At 39.5% G+C, this 23,488-nt stretch overlaps 1 protein-coding gene across 3 annotated transcripts in view; it reads left to right on the top strand.

Annotated features, from left to right (window-relative positions):
* megf6b (multiple EGF-like-domains 6b) overlaps positions 1-23,488 on the top strand; it is a 113,343-nt gene that overhangs the window by 81,483 nt on the left and 8,372 nt on the right. For all 3 annotated transcript variants that reach the window (XR_005129283.1, XM_017704899.2, XM_017704902.2), the window contains 26 exons: positions 257-379; positions 2,029-2,154; positions 3,393-3,515; positions 4,677-4,799; positions 5,791-5,928; positions 6,037-6,159; positions 6,882-7,004; positions 8,514-8,675; positions 9,067-9,198; positions 9,310-9,438; positions 9,859-9,987; positions 10,816-10,950; positions 11,541-11,675; positions 11,765-11,890; positions 12,865-12,996; positions 14,785-14,913; positions 15,239-15,370; positions 17,083-17,211; positions 17,323-17,451; positions 18,438-18,566; positions 18,703-18,831; positions 21,115-21,243; positions 22,390-22,518; positions 22,912-23,040; positions 23,197-23,328; positions 23,464-23,488. The exon at positions 23,464-23,488 is cut by the window's right edge and continues 104 nt beyond it. Coding sequence is in view for 2 of the 3 variants with exons in the window: in XM_017704899.2 (XP_017560388.1) it covers positions 257-379; positions 2,029-2,154; positions 3,393-3,515; positions 4,677-4,799; positions 5,791-5,928; positions 6,037-6,159; positions 6,882-7,004; positions 8,514-8,675; positions 9,067-9,198; positions 9,310-9,438; positions 9,859-9,987; positions 10,816-10,950; positions 11,541-11,675; positions 11,765-11,890; positions 12,865-12,996; positions 14,785-14,913; positions 15,239-15,370; positions 17,083-17,211; positions 17,323-17,451; positions 18,438-18,566; positions 18,703-18,831; positions 21,115-21,243; positions 22,390-22,518; positions 22,912-23,040; positions 23,197-23,328; positions 23,464-23,488 (3,280 nt within the window). In the remaining variant the exon portion in view is untranslated. The remainder of the gene's footprint in view (positions 1-256; positions 380-2,028; positions 2,155-3,392; positions 3,516-4,676; positions 4,800-5,790; positions 5,929-6,036; positions 6,160-6,881; positions 7,005-8,513; positions 8,676-9,066; positions 9,199-9,309; positions 9,439-9,858; positions 9,988-10,815; positions 10,951-11,540; positions 11,676-11,764; positions 11,891-12,864; positions 12,997-14,784; positions 14,914-15,238; positions 15,371-17,082; positions 17,212-17,322; positions 17,452-18,437; positions 18,567-18,702; positions 18,832-21,114; positions 21,244-22,389; positions 22,519-22,911; positions 23,041-23,196; positions 23,329-23,463) is intronic.

Below are 23,488 nucleotides of genomic sequence, written 5' to 3'. Positions count from 1 at the left end.
AGAAACAAAGGTGAACCCCTTTGTAATAAGCTGTTGTATTAAGGTTTAAAAGCAGTGATCATTGGGCTGGTTCTCATAGTTGGAAATAAGCAGTTAAGACATAGCGACGAACCTGAAGATAACAGAAGAAATGAGACAGATCAAAGTTATTTAAAAAAGCGAAGTGATCATCAATAAACACATTTTTGATGTGCTAATAAATATGACTTATGAGTAGTAATTTGCATGTTTGTGTGCATGTGACTTTTTCCTGCAGATATTGATGAATGTCAAGTCCATAACGGAGGCTGTCAACATAAGTGCGTGAACACTAGAGGCTCCTACCACTGCCAGTGTAACCCTGGCTTTCGCCTGCATGTGGACGGACGCACCTGCATTGGTAAGAGAACGTGTGCTCAATTAAAAAAGTAATACATGTCAAGATATCCAGACACCCCTTCACATTAGTGTATTTAGCTACTTCATGAGCAGCAATTGACAAATATATTCAACTGCGCACACATACAGCCTGTATAATCTCCATTGAAAAGCACCAATAGAATAAAACACTCTGAAGCAGCTGCACAGCAGCCTAAGGTACCATGCTTAGTGACAAGTATTAAGTAGAGGGGTGTAAAGCCCCCAGCACTGAGCTGTGGGGGAGTGAAACTGTGCATTATTACCTGACCTCAGTAATGTTCTTGTGGCTGAATACAATCAAATCTTCACAGCAATGTGGCAGTTAGTGTAGCAAAGAGGGACAAACTGCTATTAATACTCTTGATTTTGGAAGAGTGACTGCTGTCGTTCTACTGACAGTGCACTTCTGTTGAGATTGTTCCAGCTCTCTGTCCTCAGGTGTGTCAGCAGTGAAGGCAGTTTAAAGTAGCTGAACAGCTAAAAATGATATTTAACACCATCTAATAAAAGTTTATATGGTTTAAAATGTAACTGATTTCAAAAGTGTTAGTTGAGCAGTGCTTTGGTGATTGATATCGCTTTCAAAGTGCAGCAGAAACTCAGTTACACAATGTGGACAAAAGTATTGGGACATAACTAGTGAGTTATGGTTTCAGTGTTTAGAACTTAGAAATCTAAATAAGGAGGACACAGTGCTGTCATAGATGGGGTGTAAATATATTGTAATTTGTCTAATTTGATAGAAAGTTTATGAAATTCATCACCATCTCACTCTGACGGTGTGTCAAAAACATGTCTTTGTTGCAGTCCACACCTGTCAGACACAAAATGCCAGTGCAATTATTAACAATTTCACTTCCTGTAATCTTCCTCCAGAGAGACAGGATGAGAGCAGGGAAAGGACGATTTGTCTAGCACAGTCTGAGCCACGTCATTATGTGGTCATTGAATCAGATGTGTGACCCTCCATTGTACTTTATGTGGTTATTCAGCTGCAGAATCACAGGAGATGAGTCTGTAATTGCTGTAATGGAGAGATACGGGACTGGAGGTATTTTGTACAGGTTCCTGAATCGGTTTGTGTTGGGTCTGTTTCTGTAGTTCAGCCTGTTTGAAAAGCTAGGATCATGCAATTACCCAAGAAAGGATTTTTAGACAAATCTCAGCTGAGGTGAATAATTAAGAAATGAGCACTGGACTTGGTACAGCTCTATGGCTATATATATATATATATATATATATATATATATATATATATATATATATATATATATATATATAACCATTATTAATTAATATTCTATAAACTTTGTTTATTCAAATATTAACACTTTTCTCAGCAAATAAACAGAAACTATACAAATAAATAGATTTTTGAAAATGTGTCTTGGGTGCCTAAGGCTTTTGCACAGTACTGTGTATATGTATATATATATATATGTTTAAAACAAATAATACATTTTATTATTATCATCAGTCAAGATTCCTGCAGCTCTAGTAGAGGGACGGAGAAATTGTTTAGCAACAGTTGTAAAATCACTACTATATGGACTATATGGTGGTTGTTTTTCTGATGATTGTAGATATAACATACCTAATCAACTAACCACTTAGTATGTATGTTTGTAGCTGTCCACTCCTGCAGTATTGGTAATGGAGGATGTGAGCACTATTGCGTCCAGCAGACAGCAGCTCATTTCCAGTGCCGCTGCCGACCCAACTACATGCTTGCCGAGGACGGCAAGCACTGCACCTGTGAGTGTCCACTTTCAAGTTCATGTCCTCACCACTGACGTTATAAATCCCCATCAGCATTTCACCGCACACTCACAGAAGCTGAAATTACTGTGTTCTGTAGAGAGCAGGAGTCAAACACAGCCTGCTCAGTTTTGATTTGTGAACTGCCGGTATAATGACTGAAAGATGAGAAATGCCTGTCCTGTGAGCAAATAAGGAATGAGAATATGTCGTGTTAGATGGAGTTTGATTTCAATGTGCTGCTGCTCTGTTATCGTAGTTCAAATGGGGGGAATGTGCAGCGTTCATGAGTGAGACTTAGAGGAATACTCTAGCATTTTCCATTCTTTTCCCTTTGCCCTGTAACTGTATTGTACAATCAATTAACCCAGAAAATAGTTTTGATGCATTTCCTTCAGTCAAAAAATTACTGTCAAGTCCACTTAAAATGTTAAGGTTTTCACAGCATTTTTTTGTGTTTACTCAAATTAGTTTAGTCCAATGTTCTCCTAACTCAGCAGCAGAGAACATGGTAATGTCTTTTTACAATATCAAGGCTAATAAGAAATTACAACAGATGAAATTGGGTTTATTAAATAACAATTTATGTAAAAATACCAGATGTTCAAAATATCACAAGTGTCTAGCGAAGGGTTCTCCTTTAGCAGCTGTAGCCAGTCAGCAGCCTGTCCATGTTGTCCACCTTCACACACACACACACACACACACACATACACACACACATACAAACCCATACACACAGACACACACACACTAACCACTAACAGCAGGCCATGTAGGAGGAGAAGAGTGATGGACACAGAACCTCCACACTTTTACTAATCACAGGTTCAGCCCAACACCACGTGTGTAATATAAATGTGTGGGGGTGAACAGAGTGAAGGCACTGAAAATGTTTTTCACAGAAAATGAGCATAGGCCAAGAATCTGAGGTTGAAATAATAACAAGTTGCAATATTTCTTTGTGTGGTAAACCTTAAAAATGGGTCTCACAGACCTGAACAGGGTTAAAATATTGATTGTGGACTTAATTTAAATGTCATGCATTTCCACTTATTTATTATTTATATTTGGCATATACAGACCTTGTTGCCTCAAAATGCAGTGGGAATTAATATTGCCATGTTTTCAGACTTGTGCTTTAGTGCACAGCTCATGTGAACGCATAGTTATTGCTCTCTGGATATTCTTCATATGGGTTTTTGCGAACATTCTCTGTGTTTTCACCTCTCCAGTGGCTGACCTGTGCGCAGTCCAGAATGGAGGCTGTTCTCAGGTGTGTCGCAGTGATGGAGGGAAGGCCCACTGTGACTGCGGTCCGGGCTACACATTGGCTGAGGACGGCAAAACCTGTGAAGGTAAAGGGAGTGGGACTGGCAGTGGTGGTGGTATGATGCAAGTTTAAAGAAGAAGTTAGACCAGTGCCTGTGTAGCTGTAGTGGTGTAATTTCTGAGCTCACAACCATTCATCTTGTTTATTGGGTCAAAAATGAATCGTTTAAATATTGAAATTTCAGTTTGAAAGAGTGTAGTTTTTAAATCGTAAGAGCAGTTTGTGTAGCATACATGTTGTCTTAAATTTTAAGATACGATATTTAACCTAATAACACTAAACTTGTGAACTGCCTATAGATGAATTAGACCAAACTAGACCAAACACCCATGCAGTGACATCACAACCACAATTAACTTACAGACTTTGTTTAGCCATCAAGCTTCAAGCCAGAAAAAAGTGGATGTGCTAGTCCTCTTGGCCAAAAAAACAGGCCTGGACCTCAATTTATATGAAATAATCACAGTTTAAATCACAATATTGGTCAGAAAAATCACAATTAGATATTCTATTAATAAACGGTTAAATCGTTAAGTTCTACTCAATTATGAAAATTGTTCAGTGCTTCTTGAACCCATTGTATTGTTCAGTTTTATATCTATTTACTTGTAAAATATGTTCAATAAAAGCATTTTTTACATTTATGCTAGAAAATTGCATGAGAATTTAATTTATAAACAAGCATACATTATTAATAGTGTAATACTATAATACATTATTAATAGTGTAATAATAATAGTGAATATTATCATACACAAAGCTTTTAAAAATGTAAGCCTTTTGCACCTGGGGAATGTTTTTCCTCTTTTTAGGCAGTCTGGACTTTTCTGATGTTTTCTGTAGTGGTACTTTATAGATGAGCTTGAACACCAATAATAATTTTCTATTCCAAAACTGAGGCAGTTTAATTAATCGCTTTTTTACATCCATAGTCTACTGTACAGTCCTTCAGTTCCTCAGGTTTGTTTGTTGTTCTGGGTGTTATTTGTTCTATGCCAACCTCTTGACTCTTTGCTGGAGGGAATGAGATTTTATGTTGCTGTTATTTCCTTTTTCTTGTGTGCAAATGTCTCCTTTGCATATCATGGATTTATACAGTATGTCTTGAAGCTGCTAGTGGCATTTCTGTTGCCTAAGCTGAGCTGTTGTGTGTGTCTGTTTCTGTGTGTGTGTGTGTGTGTGTCAGACATTGATGAGTGTCAGGTGGGTCAGACGGAGTGCGCCCATGGCTGCCGTAACACCAGAGGCTCCTTTGTGTGTGTGTGTAATGCTGCCTATGAGTTGGGAGCAGATGGCAAAAAGTGCTATCGTGAGTTTACATTCTATAAGTATGCACAGTACATGTGTTGTGTGTTTGTTTCATGGCTGTTTTTTTATCAGGCTTTTGTGTTTCATGCGTAGTAGATATTTAAAAGAAAGGACAAATTTTTCTTTAGAGGTATTTTTTGAGAAACATACAGATATTTAATAAGATATTTAATTTCCAGTCAAAACAGCCATTATGTTTAAGGAAAAAAGGAGAAAATATATTAAACAGAAAATTACACCTCAACAATTTACTAATTTTTTTCAGTATTTAGTCTTTGCCATTTTAAGAGTTTCCATTCTTTTTGGGAGATTTGCTTTCATTTTTAAAGAAATATTGCAGGCCTAATTTTCCATGTCTCTGAAGTTCAGTTGTGGAAGTTGGTTGCATTTTTTGCTTCTTATGATCCAATTAATCCACACATTCAATTATGTTGAGGCCTAGAGTCTGGGATGGAAAGTCCATTGTTCTGAGAACACCAGCAGCCTGAAAAGCTTCTTTTTTGTCAATTTCCTTTTCTCAGTAATGTGGATTTTCTTCTGCAGTGGACGGATGGACAGAAACAGCTGTGGATGTTTTCAGATCTGAAGCAGCTTGATTTTCTCCTCTCTCTCAAAGATGAAGGCTTTAAGTGTTGTTTATCTGAGGGACAGTTTTGGGGTCTACCAGGTCTTGCATGGTTGTTAGGAGTCCCATTCTCTCTGTATCTTTCAATCATTTTTTAAGTTTTAGAAACTTCTGTTTTTACTTATTTTGTTTTGACTTCCCCCTTCCATATGCAGGAAGATTATTTGTATCTAAACCTCTCAAAAAAATCTCCTAAAATGAATATTTGTACTGTTTGACTGGAAATTAAATAAGTAAGGAACGGTCTCTGACTTTTGCATAGTACTGTACTTTTGAACTGATCTTTCATGTTCTCAGAGCGAATTTGAGGCATTGCATGCCAGTTTATTGGTTCTTATGTTGTTGTGTGTCCCTGTGTGTGTGACAGGGATTGAGATGGAGATTGTGAACAGCTGTGAGGTGAATAACGGCGGCTGCTCACACCACTGTCAGCACTCCACCAATGGGCCAGTGTGCAGCTGCAATCAGGGCTACCAGCTCGATGATGACCTGAAGACTTGTATTGGTAAAGCAGCACAGCCAACTAACAGCCTGACAACCTTGAACTGACTGAATTCCCTTTGGGTTAATTGCTTGTTGAACTGAACTGTAATCCTCTGTGCTTGTGTGTCAGATGTAGATGAGTGCATGGATGGAAGCTCTTGTTGTGAGCAGGACTGCACAAACTACCCAGGAGGCTATGAGTGCTACTGTGCTGCTGGCTACAGGCTCAACTCTGATGGATGCAGCTGTGACGGTGTGTTGCATTCAGACACAGATTTTAATTTCTGAGTGAGATAATGAATTGTCTCTATTCTCAGAATATTGCATTTTTAAAATGGATTTTTATGGTTGCACATTCAATTGATTTTTTAATTCACTTAATGAATATCAGACATCACAAAAAGATATATTTGTATTTTATTTAAAGTTGTTTGCAAAAGTTTGGGTGCCCCTGCTGAAATTAAATGATGGTGGCAATCCAACTGCATCAATTTTAAAATGTTATAAAATGAGTAAAATGTGCAAGAAGGCTGATAAAAATCACATCAAATTGAATTGTGGGGAGAAACTTTATGAGGCAAGTAACCTGCAAGTAATCTAAGACCCATTAACTGGCTTACTCATACCCCTTTGTTTCCTCAGCGGGCAAAATCTGTGTTTTTGCTTTGCTCCTGTTTATTAACATGGATCTGCCTTTACTATTGCCTGCTGGTGTGTTGACTCATACCTGTGTTATGGATAACAAGTATTGAAATGCCCCTAAAAAAGTCACTTGCAACCTGCTTCCCTACGTTACGACAGTTTTCTAAGGAATCATTATAAAGTCAGATGGTTGCAGAATCAGAGATTTATATCCCTAATGTTTCCATGGAGTCTATATAATAATGCATAAATATTCATTATTATTAATGACTTATTAATATTAATGTTATGTACCTGTATGATGAGGCTTGATGGGTTAAACTATGATTGCAGATACAGACGAGTGCCTGGCTGAGAACGGGGGCTGTGATCACATATGCCAGAACAGTGCTGGATCCTTCCAGTGTTACTGCAGGCGGGGTCACCGCCTGGCCGAGGACCGCCGCTCCTGCATCTGTGAGTCAGACTTAGCGCCCTGGCAGCAAATGGACCAGCTGGACAGAGGATGAAGTATTTTGCTCTGACACAGTACTAATTTAATTCCAGCTGGATACGAATGAGCACTCTAGTGTATTCTACACTGGAGATTTCGCTGTGTGATGTCAGCATTGTCCATCTCACACGTTCAACTTATCACATGCTGGTCATGAAGTAGTTAACCCTTCAAATGCTTTCAAGTGTTGTGGAAAAAGTTATTAGGGTTAAACTGAAAGGGAGTATTTTGATCATGTCAGATGTTTACATGCCCACCAGCCATGTAAATATAAATATCCTTTTCCTGCACATTTTACAATGTGCAAATTACAGCAATAATGTGGTGCATCATAATTCTAAATTAAATAAATACAAAGATGTACATATGTTGAAATAAATGAATTATATATATATATATATATATATATACACATACATATACACACATACAGAGTGATTCAAAAAGATTAATCCAATTTTTAAATTATTTATTTCACTTGTAAATCGTTTCAGAACAATTCAGTGAACTGTAAATGGTTTAAATGAGTGTAAAGTTTATGTCATTCTACAAGTGCTCAGTATGAACCTCCTCCAGCTGTACCGACAACATCAACACCACAGTCAAACTCATTCCATACTTAATTGATCATGTTGGCTGTCACTTGGCACACGGCTCTTCCAGTGGGATTTCGGAGATAATCCAGTGTTGTGGAACCAATGATGAACGCTCTGAGCTGTTGGAGCTTCACTGCCCATGAAAATCACACAGCACAGTTATGACAGATTCACTCTTATTGAAGATTGAAGTGGAGAACGTGGAGTGCTTTCTGCTCAGGAGTCTCATCTCCTTGCAGACTGAAGGGAGCCATCTTCCGGGGACAGTCAGAAACTCTATAATCCCATTTCACTTGGTATATGATGTGTTCCTTGGCGCCTCACTGTTATAAAAAATATGCTGCTTTGAAATTGGATGAATCTTTTTGAATCCTGTGTGTGTGTATGTATAGCTAGCTCATGTAGAGAATCTTCCACCTGCCAAAGTCGAGTGAGTGAGAGAGTGAGTGAGCGAGTGATTGACATACAGACAGATTAATTGAATGATTCATGAGGTGCTTTGTGTTTGAGGTAACATGATATTCAAGCCTGCACTATCGGATTATACTGATGCTGATCCAACACTTCATCTCACTTAAAGTGACCATCTAAAAGTTGTCTATCCTACTGAAACTACTCAAACACTCTACTACCCCACAGGGAACAATACAAAGCCAACAGCATTACAACACACAGTGTGAATGTGCGCTTTTTCAGGTTGGATCTCTTACAGGATTGGATTTGATTCATTCTTTTTTCCTCCAATATTCGTTCCTGCATTTTCTGCTGATATGGGCCCGATGCCTGGTGAAGCATCGCGCCATCTCTATCTCACATCTTTGGCATTGTTGGGCAGTTTTGTCAGCTGTATGTAACAGTGCTTGTGTGTGTTGTCAGTGCTAGAAGGAGCAGTTGAAGCCCTGAACAGTGGTCAAGTAGTGGAGAGACCCAGACCGCAGCTGGCCATCCTACAGGAGTACGAGCCTCTGGAACGCTATGATGACTACGACGAGGACACTGGCGAGCTGCGAGCGGAGAGCACACTGGCTGAGAAATTTGGTTAGATGTGGCTTCCTTCAGTTTAGCTACATTTTTATGTAACAGTTTAAACATCCTTCATTAAATTATACATTTTGTTGAAAGTAAATCAATATAACAAACATACTTGGCATTTTTCTACAAACTTTAATGCAGTTTAAAATATACAGTTTGCCTTAACTTTTGCACAGGGCACTTTTTCTCAAAATGCTAAATAAACATAAATTGTGCATTAAATGAAGTGCAGAATGAAGTTTTGTAATTATTTGATATGCAAAAACCTTTATATATGAGTTTAACATTTAACATTTTCATTATCATTATTTAGCTTTTGTTGAACCTGCAGTGATGTACTGGTTTGACTTCATCACCTGAAAAAAAGATGTTACATTTCTCTCTCTCTCTTTTTTAGTGTGTCTGAATGACTCCTTTGGCTTTGACTGCAGTTTGACTTGTGAAGACTGTGTAAATGGAGGTGTGTGTAATGCCCGAAGAAGTGGTTGTGACTGCCCAGACGGATGGACAGGAATCATCTGCAACCAGAGTGAGCTTCTGAGAAAGGATTCAGCTCAAAACTCCACATACAAAAGTTTGAAAACAGCGTTACTCACAGATGTGTCTTCTGCCTGTTTTGTGTCTTATGTCCATGATGCAGCGTGTCCTGAGGGCTGGTTTGGACAGAACTGCTCGTTCAGCTGTAAATGTAAGAATGGAGGTGTTTGTGACCCTGTGACTGGGAGCTGTCGCTGTCCGCTAGGCGTCAGTGGAGACCTCTGCCAGGATGGTTAGTTCAAAAGCTTCTAAATGCGTCTAAAAGGCTAAACAAACCTGCATGACACTGTACATCTGCTACCTGATATTGCAAGCTACAGTAAATGTCTGACCTCACAATGACCATCAATTTCACCTTCAAAAATTCAATGCATGATTATTTTAAAATATACACTGAATACACAAACCTCACTGGAGGAATTATTCATATAGTAGTGAAATACAGACAATAATAAAATGCAGCTTTTTTGCACTTTTACATTTGAAAATTCCCTGAAAACTTTCTACTGGCAAAATGAGCTAATTTTTCTTTACCCCTGTTAAGCTAACAAAGTATTTTTAAGTATGTCATTACATCGTATATGATGTCTAATGTACTGTGATGAAAATTTAGTATGAATGAATGTTGACAGGATGTATCTGTTGTCTACAGGCTGTCCTAAGGGCCTGTATGGAAAGCACTGCAATAAGAAATGTAACTGTGCCAACAACGGCCGCTGTCACCGCACATATGGAGCCTGTTTATGTGACCCGGGACTCTACGGGCGATTTTGCCACCTGCGTGAGTCTGGCGATCACTCTTAACATCAATCTCTGACAGGGAGACAACAGAGTTACCCAGAAAATGGCTTAGATATTAGTTGCATTCCAAAGCATAGGTTGCATTTCTCAGCCGCTCCGTCACATCAGGCTGTTCCAAAGTGAACGATCCTTCGTACACAGCCTATAAATGTTTCCTTCCTTCGGATTGACTTCAAGGACGCATCAGATGTATCATTCCAGGTCTTTGGTTACCCACAGTTCTCTGCACACAAATAATGCGAAGGAGAAAACAAACAGCCCCATGAAATGGTGGGAAACAAAGCCGTTGGAGCAGAGCTCGTTTTAAAATGTGCTTAAATTTGACTGTGTTACCTTATAAAGTGTAAAATCACTGATTAATTAAAGCATTCCTCCATACATCATATTTTATTTAGAGGCATTTGTTTATATGTACTTTACCGTACTACATAAGAACATCTCCTCCATTTCCGTGAAGACATGAAAAAGCAACAAGCAAAATGCAGTGGGGTCCATTTTCTTTCACCAGTAACCCTCACGAGTTTCACGCTGCTCTGGTGACGTCTCCATGCAGCCTCATTAGGACTGCTCCATTTGTGTGACCCATAGGCTACTAAGGACAAGTCTTCATAAGATGGTCCTACCAAGGGCCCGCACTACCTCGAAACACAGCTATTTTGTGTGTGTGTGTGTGTGTGTGTGTGCATGTGTGAGACATTTTGACAAGACATGTAAGATAATAGGATTAGTTAACTGTAACTGCTTTATCTTCCTTTTTTTTGTTTAAATATTTTCTCTTTAACTTATATTTTGCTCCTGTGCTAAGCAGCATGTCCTAAGTGGGTGTTCGGACCAGGCTGCTCTGAGGACTGCAAGTGTGTGCAGCAAAACACACTAGAATGCCACCGTCGTCACGGCAATTGCATCTGCAGGCCTGGTTACCAGGGCGACAAATGTGAAGAAGGTCAGAATTTGCCAGAGGGCCTTAAAGTCTTCATATTACATGTGTGAACAGGAAGAATAAATTAGATGTTTTAAGTTCACAACTTTTTTTTCTAAATGATTTTTTCTAAAATAATTCATTCTTTTTGTGATAATTTATTAAAAGGAAAGCTGTTCAAATCAAATACAATCTACATGATAGAAGAATAAAGCCAAAGGCTGTGCATTGTATTCTGTCATTGTGATGTCATCACATTCTTTACTGTGATAAATTTTGATGAATCTTAAAGCTAAAGATACACACATAATTGGATTGGCACTTTGATAGTTGCTTTATGTAAAAATCAAACATTATTTGGAACATTTAAAAAGACAACAAGATGTCCCCAGACCTTTGATGAGCAAAGTATTGTGGTGTAATATGATCACATATTTTCCTCGGGTTATTATTGTGGCAAAAGGATTTTGGTAACTTCCATTATTCGTCAGCTACATTAGCCTTTAGCTCTAATGCAAAACTAAAGAAACAAATCTGAGGGTTTTTCAGTGAAGCAGTCCTTTCAATAGTTTTATGTGGTATTTGGTTCATGCTGGTATGATTTCTGTCTGTAGAATGTCATGCAGGCTTCTATGGTCAAGGCTGTGAGAAGAAGTGTTCCTGCCCATCTGGTTCGACATGTGATCCCGTGACTGGGGCATGTCAGCGGCAGTGTCCAGCTGGCAGGAAAGGAGGAAACTGTGATCAGAGTTAGTTTAGTGTCTTTTGGTCTGCATTTGTACTTCATATGTAGTACAGTGTGCTGTCTGTCTAACGCTGTCTGTTGGTACTCTTATAGATTGTTCAGTTGGGGAGTTTGGGATTGGCTGCTCTCAGTCATGTGACTGTTCAGGGGCCCCATGTGACAAAGAGACCGGCAAATGCAAATGTCCTGCTGGAATGATGGGGAGCCGGTGTGAGAAAGGTAAGCCTATATTAAAGAAACAAGACATAGAGCAACATCCAGTTCTTGGAGATGTGTTGGAGTGGAGTTTGTGTCCCGGAACTAATCACCCAACCTCATCAGTCTGTCACTGCACTAATGCTCACGCTGAATGCAGTCGGAATATCACCTTGAGTGTTCATGCATCTCATATAAAGCCTTCCCAGGGGACAAACTCTTTTTTTTTTCCCTGGATTTTTACCCAATTTTCTCCCCAGTCTCAAAATTCAAAACTGGTGAATTTGAAGGCTAAGGCAACTCTTCATCATGTTCCTCAAACTGTTCCCAAACGTATCACACTCCTTTCATCAACTTGCCTTCTTCACACAGTATATCCTGGTGCCATCTATTCCCCAGGTGAACGACGTGGACATACTCTGCCATTCATGTGATGTTAAGGAAAACCTCCAAGATCCAGTTTCAGTGCTGTTGTGTTCACTGACGACAGGGTTTAGTATGGGCACTCTGGCCCGTCTGCAGATACACAGCGGCATCCACAGCCGGGTGTGACGCAATGTGTGTTGTGGCGCATTTTTGCTTTAACCATCATAAAAAATTTCAGTGAAAGTAACTTACTTGTCACTATAGACCAGACAGGATAACATTTGTTTCACTTGTGTATTGATGACCCTTGTTTCATGGCTGGTTCCTCCTTGGACCACTTCTGACCAGGACCACCCCAAAAGTGTTGCCATTTCGGAGCTGCTCCAAACCAGTCATCTGGCCATAACAAAATGCCCCGTCTCAAGTGTTGCTAACGTCACTATGCCCTTCCATTTCTCCTGCATTCAACATGTTGACTGCAAGAACTGACTGTTCCTTTACCATCTAATATAGCCCAGATTTTGACATGTGCTGTTGTTATGAGATATTCTCTGTTATTCGATTGGTCCAAAATGTTTTGGCTCATCAGTGTGTACTACATTTCTCTCTCTCACTTTCTCTTTCTTCCTCAGAGTGTCCTGCAGGGCATTGGGGAGTGAACTGTAAGGAAACATGTCCAGCATGTGAAAGTGGAGCAATATGTGATAAACACAATGGCACTTGCTTATGTCCACCTGGGTATATGGGCAGACTCTGCCAAAGCTGTGAGTACAACAATGTAATCCCTACTTTTCCATCATGTACTAGGCTTCTCATCCAAGGACATGTAGTGACCCCAGTGTAGTACATCAGCCAAGACAGATTTGTTGCCTCAGTTCGGTTCAGTTTAATTCAGTTCAGTTTTGTTCAGTTAATTATCCCCATATGGATAAAACATAAAAAATATATAAAGCATGAAAATAAACATAAACATAAAAGTACATGCAACCATGTACTGGAAATAAAAGTAAACTTGTCCAAAAAAAAAGTTTAAGTTGAGTTGCCTTTGGTTTCTGTATTACATACTGTCAAAAATGGTCTAAGGTATAGATAAAATAACGGCTTCCAGATTCAAGTTTTAAACTGTGCAACATACTATTATCCATTTTTTGGATTACAGTATGTCATAAGGTTTTAGATGTATGTTAGTATATCATAAGAATTCAGTTCACTCGTTGTAAACCAGGTGGCTGTAAACTTTCTTGTTTGCTACTCATAGCACCATAAAAAACTAAGGAACTCCAGACTGATGCACTTGTTGGCTGACTGACTGTGTTTAGGGTATTGGGGAAAACTGTGTACATTTCATTTTTGGACAAAGCATCAAAATAAGCATCAAAAGTTTTAATAACTGCATCAATCCTGTCATGTAAGGATTGCACCAGTGTCTTGAGAGTCCCTTGAGGTACTGTCTTTTTTAGCCCACTGCAGACACGTTTCAGCCAAAGTTCATGTGTGGCTGTTTCAGCAATTCATCCACTGACTGATTGAGGTCGGGTGATTTAGCAGGTCAGTCCAGCTGTCCCAGTTTTTCATCATAACTGTTGACTCAGTCAAACACAGACACCCAGTTGTCATCCTCGACTGTGCATTCTGTTGTGTTCTGCTTGGACATAATACCATTTTCACAGTAGCCATAAAATGCAACTTCCACCTGTTTTAGAATTTCTGTGGTTTTTGCGCTATGCATTCTTTAAAATGTTGATAGAATACATTTTAATCGAAATGTGCATCGTTTACAAAAAAAAAAGATTTTCATCTTCATAGGTAAGAAAGCAAGTCAGCCTTTGTAAGAATGTTTTTTGTGTGTTTGTGTGTTGAGCGTCTTTTTTATTGTGCCAGTTGTACACAGTTTTTTGTTATGGAGAAAGCTTCAGTTGCGTTCTTTTTATATCAGAATGGCCAGATTTATGGAGAGGTGTGACTTGTCACAGTAGGTGGTTTTCACCCCTCCCCTTTTGCCCCTCATTGCTCATTAGCAGTTCATTTTAGCATCACAACATTTCATACACAGCTTCAGAGTGACAGGGAGAATCAATTTATTTGATCAAATGAATTCATAACATCTAAGTCAGTCTCCATTTCGCAGGTGGAATGGCTACTAGAGGCTAAAATGGACAAAGATTAAGATTAAGTGACCCTTATATTATTCCCACAACAGGGAAATTTCACCCTTGCGTCTAACCCATCCGTTCAGTGAAACATCACATACACACTAGTGAATGCCCACACACTAGGGGGCAGTGAGCACGCTTGCCTGAAATGGTGGACAGCCTTATCCGCAGTGCCCGGGGAACAGTTGGGGCATAGGTGCCTTGCTCAAGGGCACTTGAGTCACATACTGATGGCTCAGGGGATTGAAGTCTTGCTCTTATGGTCACAGGGCTGGTTCCCTAACCTCCAGCCCATGACTGCGCCGGAAATGTGTAAGACTGGTGTAATCCTTACCTGACAGGGTTTCTGTGGCAAGGGGAGGTATAACCTAGTATGATAGATTATTTTGTATGTACCAGTATGTCCCGCTGGACGTTTCGGCCAGGGCTGCCAGCTGAAGTGTGTGTGTGAGAACAGTGGGCGATGTCACCCTATAACTGGCTGCTGCACCTGCGCTGCAGGCTGGACTGGACACAACTGCAAGAAAGGTACAGCAGACACATTTGGTAGTCACTGTTATGTGTGTTACGTACAGCTCAGTACTTTGCTATTATTTATTTAGTATTCATTTTGTACCTCTTATTCACAGCCAAATGTTTTTGGGATAAGTTAACTCTCTGCTCTGTCCTTGTGAACACCATCACAGAACATTAGCAATGAAATCATCCTGCCAGAATTTAGGACAGGATGACTCAAGTTCTGACACACTGTGCACACGTTTCGTAAAGCCACAGCCATTCCTAAGGGAATGTATTCACTTGCTGCAAGCTTTCTTTAATGTTTCTTTTCTTGTGTATGTTTGTCTCCTGGCAGCATGTGACGCAGGACACTGGGGACCTGAATGTGTGAGAGTGTGTGACTGCAAGAACAGTGATGGTAGCTGTGATGCTGTGACAGGCCAGTGTAACTGTGAACCTGGCTTTACAGGAGTTCGCTGTGAGCAAAGTGAGTGAGCAGGATACGTTTGATACTGTGTAGAAGGGCTGGATGATACAGCCAGAAACATTAGCACCATGTAATTGTTTTTATATCTTCATATTTTTGACATTTATTATGTTGATATAAAAACAAAAGAATACACAGTGATTTATCATCAGGACATAAAACATATGTGTAAAAATAGTGAAGTGCATGGGAACTGGAGAACTCTGTTAACCATTCGAGATGCCAGTAGTCCAATACTGAAGTCAGTTTTCGGGGACTTGTTGCATTTCAATACAGGAAGGCAGCCAACAATTCAATGAAATGGTGCTTTTATGTTTTAATGGTTTTGCTCGTATTTGAGAGAAATTATGCATAATACACTATGCCATTCCACATACAAATCGCACATGTAGTGGGTCTTTATTACTAACTAGGATAACTACTATAGCTAAACTCTGTATCCCAAAACAATTCTTTTTTTTTTTCTCTGACGAACTAACATGCTGGCAAAAGAAAACAAAAGACCTCCTGTAGGGTCAAATGCTTTTTAATAGCTTTAGGGATGAGTGGAGTTTTTTGTTTTTCATTTATGTGCATAATTTTGAAATGTGTATGGTTGTTAAACCAACAGCTTTATGATGGGTTTGATACTATGCAAATGTTTCTCATGGAGGTCACGTTTGATGTGCAGGTAGTTGTTTAATTGTTTTTTTCCTTTTAATAAAAAGATGGTTTTCTGACCATGTCGTCATGCCCTGGACTGAATTTGGATTTGGGGAAGTGTAGAACTAAGACACGCGTCAGTTATGGAGCTCAGCCTTTACTTTTGGTTTGAAACCCCACAACCTGTCCCGTAAGATGACTAGTCCTCATCAGCATCCAGTGTTGTACCACTTTTTTACCATTGTTTTAGCTGACATCTGAAAAGGCAGCCTATGTTGCTCATCTACCATGAACTCTACCAATTTCAATTCAATTCAACTTTATTGTTCTTATACAATACAGGGTAGTACAGTATAATGAAACACTGTTGGGCTAACTTTCCAGTGCAGTAATAAAAGATGCAGAGACAGACAAAATGTGCATTTCCATCAGCGTTTTTGAATATTGAAACATTTTTAAATGTATTCCTGTGCTTGCTGCTAAAATTTTGTGCTACTGATGTTTTCAGCTAACAGAGAAAGCCAGCTCTATGTTCATTTTACGTCAATGGGCCTTTTATTTTGGTTTTATTTTCGGTTCTTGTTTTCCTTCCTCGTGGTTAACCGGGTCAGCTCACTAATTCTTGCTGATACCTGAAAAGATAACATTAGTTGGAATACACTTAGTAAATAAAAGATGCACGTCATCACCTGGTGTCTTAAAGTAGCAACTGTTCAAGGCCTTTTCTACTAATAGCAGAATAAGGAACAGAAGGACATGATCAACTTATCAAAACTATAATTACATAATTACAGGCTATACTTTTGTAATCCATCTCTATCATTGACTAAATCATCAGTAGTTACAGTGTTGTTGCATATGTTATTCATGTGTAACTACACAGTTATTAGAGACACAATGTAAAGTGGGACAAATAATTAAATAATTAATTTGACTTTATGCTGGTATTCATTTGGATTCTGCTCCTCTGCAGACCCACAGCTGTGCTGTCTTTGTGTAGAACACATGTTCAGCCCTGCCCCAAAACACCTAATCTCATAACTCCTGACACATCTTTGTCTCTGTCCCAGAATGCCCTGCTGGCTTTTTTGGACCGGGCTGTCGGCATCACTGCCAGTGTGACAACAAAGCATTATGTGACCACGTGAGTGGAGCCTGTACCTGTAAGGTGGGCTGGACTGGAACATTCTGTGAAAAACGTGAGTCGGCTCAAGCTTAACCTGCATGTTAACTGCAATCTAATGCTGAAGAACCCCGGAAGATAATTAATTAAGTGTTTTTCTTTGTGTTGTGCCTGTATGTTCGGTCAGCCTGTCCACAGGGTTTCTATGGACTGGACTGTCAGCACAAGTGTGCATGTCTGAATGGGGGACGCTGTAATCACCTCTCTGGGGAATGCACTTGTCCATCAGGCTGGCTGGGTCCAAACTGCAACCAGAGTAAGCACACAGTTCTGCACTGACTTTGGAATGACCTTAATCCTTTGAAGTCTACCCAGTCTACTAAGTTATTGCCGATGGTGTTACTGTAATTATGTAATAAATAGTTACATAATGAATTACATTTGCATTCAATGTACATACTGGTACACATTTGACAGGTATGAGTCTATACATCCAATTATTTTCTATTCCTATATGAATAAATGACAGAAGCATGGCAAAAATGTAAAGGATGTTTTTTTCTTTCAGCAAAACAAGGCTACACACAGCAGTAACTTTTATTAAATTCAAATCATAATTAAATATTAACTCTTATACCTACAGAATTTATATGAGGGTTAAAAGAGCAATTCTTACTAGAAAGGGAAAGTTCATTAACAAGCTTTTTGTTAGCTTGAAAAAGCCAGCCAATTATGTTAAAACGTAAAAATTGTGGAAGACTGATGGTGTTGCTTTGATTTTGCTAGGCATGTGCTACAGTATCCAAGGTTTATTCGGATTTTGTTGCTACCTTAAATGCACTACCACCTTAAATGCACTGCCATCTTATATTGATGGATACCTTAAGCTTGCCGCCACCTTAAATTCAGTCCCACCTTAAATCTAATACATCTTAAAATCAGTGCTCCCTTAAATTCACCGAAAAATTTAATCCGGTGCCACCTTAAATTCAGTGCAACCATAGATCTACTGACACCTTAAAATCACTGCCATTTCAAATCTACTGCCACTTCAAATTCAGTGCTACCTTAAATCTACTGCCACCTTTTGAAGAACAGTAAGCCATCTTTTCAAGCCAGTTTAATGAATTAATACATTTGGGAAGCAGTTAGCATTAACTACTTACCTTTACAGCCGGCACCTTTTAAAATGGCCTTCCTCGCGGGTCATGTAGTTAAAACTATCCAAATGTATTAGTTGCTATTATGTTCATGCTTTTTTATTCATTGTTAAAGTGATGTATTTTTGTTATCTCTGCACAGCCTGTCCTGTCGGTTTCTATGGTGATAATTGTTCCCAGACCTGTGCTTGCCTGAACAGTGTGAGCTGCCATGCAGCTACTGGTCAGTGTGTATGTACAGTGGGGTGGACAGGACTAAATTGCTCCCAAAGTGAGTAATGGGTTTCAGCAGTTTGAGAGTACAGCACTAAATAATGTCTGCATTTGAAGGCAGGCAGTTTCTTGTGTATTTGTGTATCAAAGAAATTGTTAAAAGGTTTTAGTCATTTTGGCTTGTGCCCTCTCAGAATGCCCAGAGGGTTTATTTGGAGTGGACTGCAGACAGCAGTGCCTGTGCCAAAACGGTGGGTCATGCGACCACATCAGTGGCCGCTGTTCATGCCCCAGCGGATGGTCAGGAGCAGCCTGTGAACTGGGTGAGTTTCAAAGTGAGAAAGGTTTAGAGGAAGCTACACAAAACAAGGCACAAACCTGACAACACAACAGCAAATTCAAAAAGAGCAAATGAACAAAAAATCCATGAGAAATTCAAAAGTAGTTAAGATATTTGAAAACCCCGTGTGAATGTTCTAAAGCTTTGCTCACATATAGGCATTATAAGAGGTGGTCTGTTGACTTTGGCACATATTGCCTCTTCCAGCGTTTCCAGAAGGCCTCTGTTTTTGTAGTCATTCAGACTGAGGTACTGTAATCAATCGCGAATTTACTGTTGTGTTTTGAGGTTGATTCATTTGCTTTGCGGTTTCTATGCATATGCTGCAAAATAGCCATTCGCAAATACTAGGAAATATATAGGAAATGAGTCATAAATGCTTATTTTACATTAAAAAAAAAAAAAAAATCCACCAATGGGGTAAACAAAACGCACATAGTTAGATTTATCGCAGCACATTACACTAAATATCTTGAAAACCCTAAGAAAATGTGTCAGTATAGCACCTTAAATGTGATTTAAGCATCAGAGTTTCTGTTTTTATGCACAATAACAGGAACTCAATGTGTGTCAATTTCTCTCATGTAAGTATCTCTTTACATTACATTATTAGACTCAAAATATTACCCTTAATTCTTGAGTTACGTCATCGTGTAAGCCAGAAGTTTGCTTAAACAGTAGAGCAACAATCCAGAAACTTGTTTTGCTCCATGTTTGAGTGGGATCATGTGATTCTGCTCTGGTGTAGACCTTCTATAGTTATTTTAGAGTTGCTCAAGTGTATATGAAGACATTCCACCAATTCAGGCTGTCTGCTGCTCTCTCTTATCTGTGGTCTGAAATTTGATATGAATAAATACAGTGCTCATAAGATAAGAGATAAGATAAGATAATCCTTTATTAGTCCCACAGCGGGGAAATTCACAGTATTACAGCAGCAGAGTAACAGGAGTAAGGGAAACAGTATAAACATTATAAACATTATAAACAATAAGAGTTAAAGTTAAATCTCTAGACTATTTACAACAAAATAAGAATAAGAATAAAAATAAGAGCTGCATAAGATCTGTGGGAGTTGTCATGTCCAGTCAGACAAATAACAAAGTTAAACAGAACACAGAGCTACTGTAAATGTCATATGACACTTAGACCTGACTGGCTTTGGAAAAACTTAACCTTATAGCATTCAGCGTGGGGTCCCACTGTGGTCAGCACTGCTGCCCTGTACTCAGGAAGCACATTAGCAACCATAGCTTTTGGTCCTGACATCATTTGTTTTGTCTCCTGCTGGTCTTTGGCAGCTTGTTAGCTCCTGTGGCAGACATTCAGCAGCAGTTGTGACCGCAGATGGTCTTCTAGACCTCCTCAAGCTGTCTGCATCGTAAAACTTCTCCTTTCCTATTCCACTCACCTCATAACGCTCCGCTCTACAGCTCCAGGGTGTAAATTTATTCACGTTTCAGCAAGAACAGCCTAATGAAGCTCACACTACAGGAAATTCCCAATCTCACCACTTCACCTCACCTTGCCAAGCATGTGAGACTTTAATTACTCGTGTACAGGCTTTGGGTAGTACAGCTTTTGGGCCAGTTATTATGTTTGGCTGGTCAAATGAAGCCTGAAAACTGAAAGGGTTGGTGAAAAAACAAATTTCACTTCTTTAGAACTCGAGCTATGAGGCTAACATTGCTAACAAACAGTAAACCTCATTAGTCTCAAAAAACAGCCCAAACAGTTTCTGTACAAATACATCAGCAAAACATCTCTCAACCCAGCATCCAGCTCTTTGCTAAGGTCATGCGAACTTATAGCTGAACTCTGCAGGCGGCCCTATTTAAATAACAGAGCCACCTCAAGAGTGGGAGTGCTGATGTAGAATCAGTATCTTTGACTGGACATGGTTTGGGAGAGTTGAGAAAAGCTCTGGTGAAGTGTTTTTATGGAAATCGATTTGGTCTGTTTGGGGGATAATCGAGTTAAAGTGTTTCTTAGCAACATTAGTCTCATAGCTCCAGTTCTAAACGGAAGAAACGAACTCTGGACATCACACATGTCGTGGCTGATTGACTACTTTTGGAGTCGGTGATAAAGTGTGTAAACTTGATTTTTCACCAAACTGTTCACTAACTAGATTCTGTTAATGTTAGTGAACACCAACGGAATCTAGTTAGTCCTGCAAGTGAAATAGTGATTCCTGGACTGGAGTGAAAGTCCTGTTTTTTCCTGACTGATTTGTCTCCCTGTGTATATTTCTGGGTATTTTTAGAGTGTGCTGCAGGAAATTTTGGGACAGACTGCCAGCATAAGTGTGAGTGCAAGAATGGAGGCCAGTGTGACAGGCAGACTGGGCAGTGTGCTTGTGGGCCAGGCTGGACTGGAGATCGCTGTGAAAAAGGTATGTTTTGTTAAAGCTACAGTCGGATGCTTCTTTGTCTGCTATAAGAAGCATGAAAACATCATCCCTCTGACACTGTACATATCAAATCAAATCACGTTTATTGTCACATCACATTTACACAGGTGGAAAGTGAGTGAAAATCTTAGGTGCGTAGCCCCCTTATAGAATTGAAATACTATATATATATATATTCATATATGCAGTTAGTCTGAGGTAGATAATGAATGAGATGCAGGTACACAGGGGATAGAATACTAATATAGAAATCTTCCAGATTGTACAGGATATGGATAGAAGATGTACAAGGTGTCAATCTATATGTGTAAGTACAGATTTGCTAGATTGAAGGAGGATCAGAGCGAGTCTGGTGAGATGTGGATGAGGTGGTGATTGTCCATGGAGATGATGACTCAGAGGTGCAGTGACAGGCCTATAGACCAATACACCAGCACAACTGGCTGTTCAGCAGCCTGATGACCCAGGGGAAGAAACTGTCTCAGAACCAGCTCACAAAGGGATCGGTTCCTAAAACATTCTGGTTCTGCTCTGTTGAACAAAGGAACGCATGTAGTTTCTTTTCTGGAGCAAATTGTAGCGTTGATGCATTGACACATTGAAGAAACGAAGGGTTTTTGCTGAAGTGTTAGGTGTGAAATATGGAATAGTCTAGCAAAAATATAATTCACACAATTTCTATTTTGCTCCAGTATGTCAGCCAAAATGTATTTGCCATTCGAACTTTGTTTTTAGTTTTGCAATGGAAATATGAGGATAATGTAGCTGAAAATGGAAAGGGAAGCTTATTGTCACTCAGTAAAGTACTGTATGGCATACGGCTGTCTTATATCAGTGGATGCTGTGTAGCTGAAAACAAGCTGTCTTAAGCCTGAATTCGTGCAGTGTTAGAAACCACATGAGCAAGTCTATTTAAGATTACAACTCAGCATGATTTAAGCTGTGTGATGATTTAGGCATACAGTTTAGATTATTCTGTTCAGCTACATTAGCCTCATAGCTCCAGTGTGAGACTAAAAAAGCGGACTTCGGACACTAAACATGTCTCGATTGACTGACTACTTTTGGGGTAAACCGTGTAAACCGTTTAAATTTTATGCAGCTGTCTGACTTTGTGTGTCTTATTAGCGTGCATGTCCGGGCGTTTCGGGCTGGGCTGTGAAGAGCGCTGTCGGTGTGAGCACGGTGCTCCCTGTCACCATGTTACAGGAACCTGCTTGTGTCCTCCTGGTTGGAGAGGAGCTCACTGTGATAAAGGTCAGCTCATCCATTCATCAGGTTCATCTGCAGCCCAGCATTAGAGCTACTACAAATCACCTCTAATGTTTCACAGCTATTAAGCCTAAACTTTTCAGGTTTATTATGTACTTCTTTTTCTTAAGTCCCAGTGTTGAAGTAGTTACTATGAATGATATAGTGTCTACTATAAAACTGATATGTAAGTTATGTAGTTACGAGATTGAAAGTGAGGATCTCGCAAGGCCTTTGAGTTAAAACAGAATCTATATAGTGATCTAACTTATTACACTGAACAGAATTGATACAGTATGAGCTCTTAGAAAACTCTAATTAAATCACTCACTTTGTTTTTGCATCTTGTAATGATGACATTTTTTAAGAGATCTAATATGGTTTTCTCATTTCCATCAGCCTGTCTACCTGGCACGTATGGTAAGGACTGTGCTGAGCTGTGCATCTGCCCACAGGGCAGTTCCTGCCATCATGTTACCGGAGAGTGTGGCTGTCCACCCGGGTACACTGGAAACGGCTGTGAACAGAGTGAGTAGTTGAATGATTCTGACAAAGACAGCTGGAGGTGACTTTGTACTGGGTTAATATATTATTCATATAGTAGCTGTAGAAGCACATTACTGAGTCTTTACGTTTCATTTTATAGTCATTTATAGTTCTGACTTGACATATTTTTATGTCTAGCCTGTCTGCCTGGCACCTACGGACTCGACTGCAATCAGGTGTGCCAGTGCTCTGAGAGGAATCAGTTGTGCCACCCGGTGTCCGGAGAGTGCTACTGCGCTCCAGGATACAGAGGACCAAAGTGCAATCTCGGTAAAAACCCATTTTAACATTGTATTGAGTGCTTGATCTTGCATCAGATTTTTATAATATAAGCATGAACACATTTTTCCTATATGATGATGAAGTGTAAGAATACGTTTTTGTTGCATGTACTTATTTTTCCAGAGTGCGAGAGGGGACACTATGGTTC

Source organism: Pygocentrus nattereri, chromosome 21 (assembly GCF_015220715.1).
Source record: "Pygocentrus nattereri isolate fPygNat1 chromosome 21, fPygNat1.pri, whole genome shotgun sequence".
Lineage (NCBI taxonomy): Eukaryota > Metazoa > Chordata > Actinopteri > Characiformes > Serrasalmidae > Pygocentrus > Pygocentrus nattereri.
The sequence above is the reverse complement of the archived record's forward strand: the minus strand, read 5'-3'. Positions and strand labels throughout refer to the sequence as shown.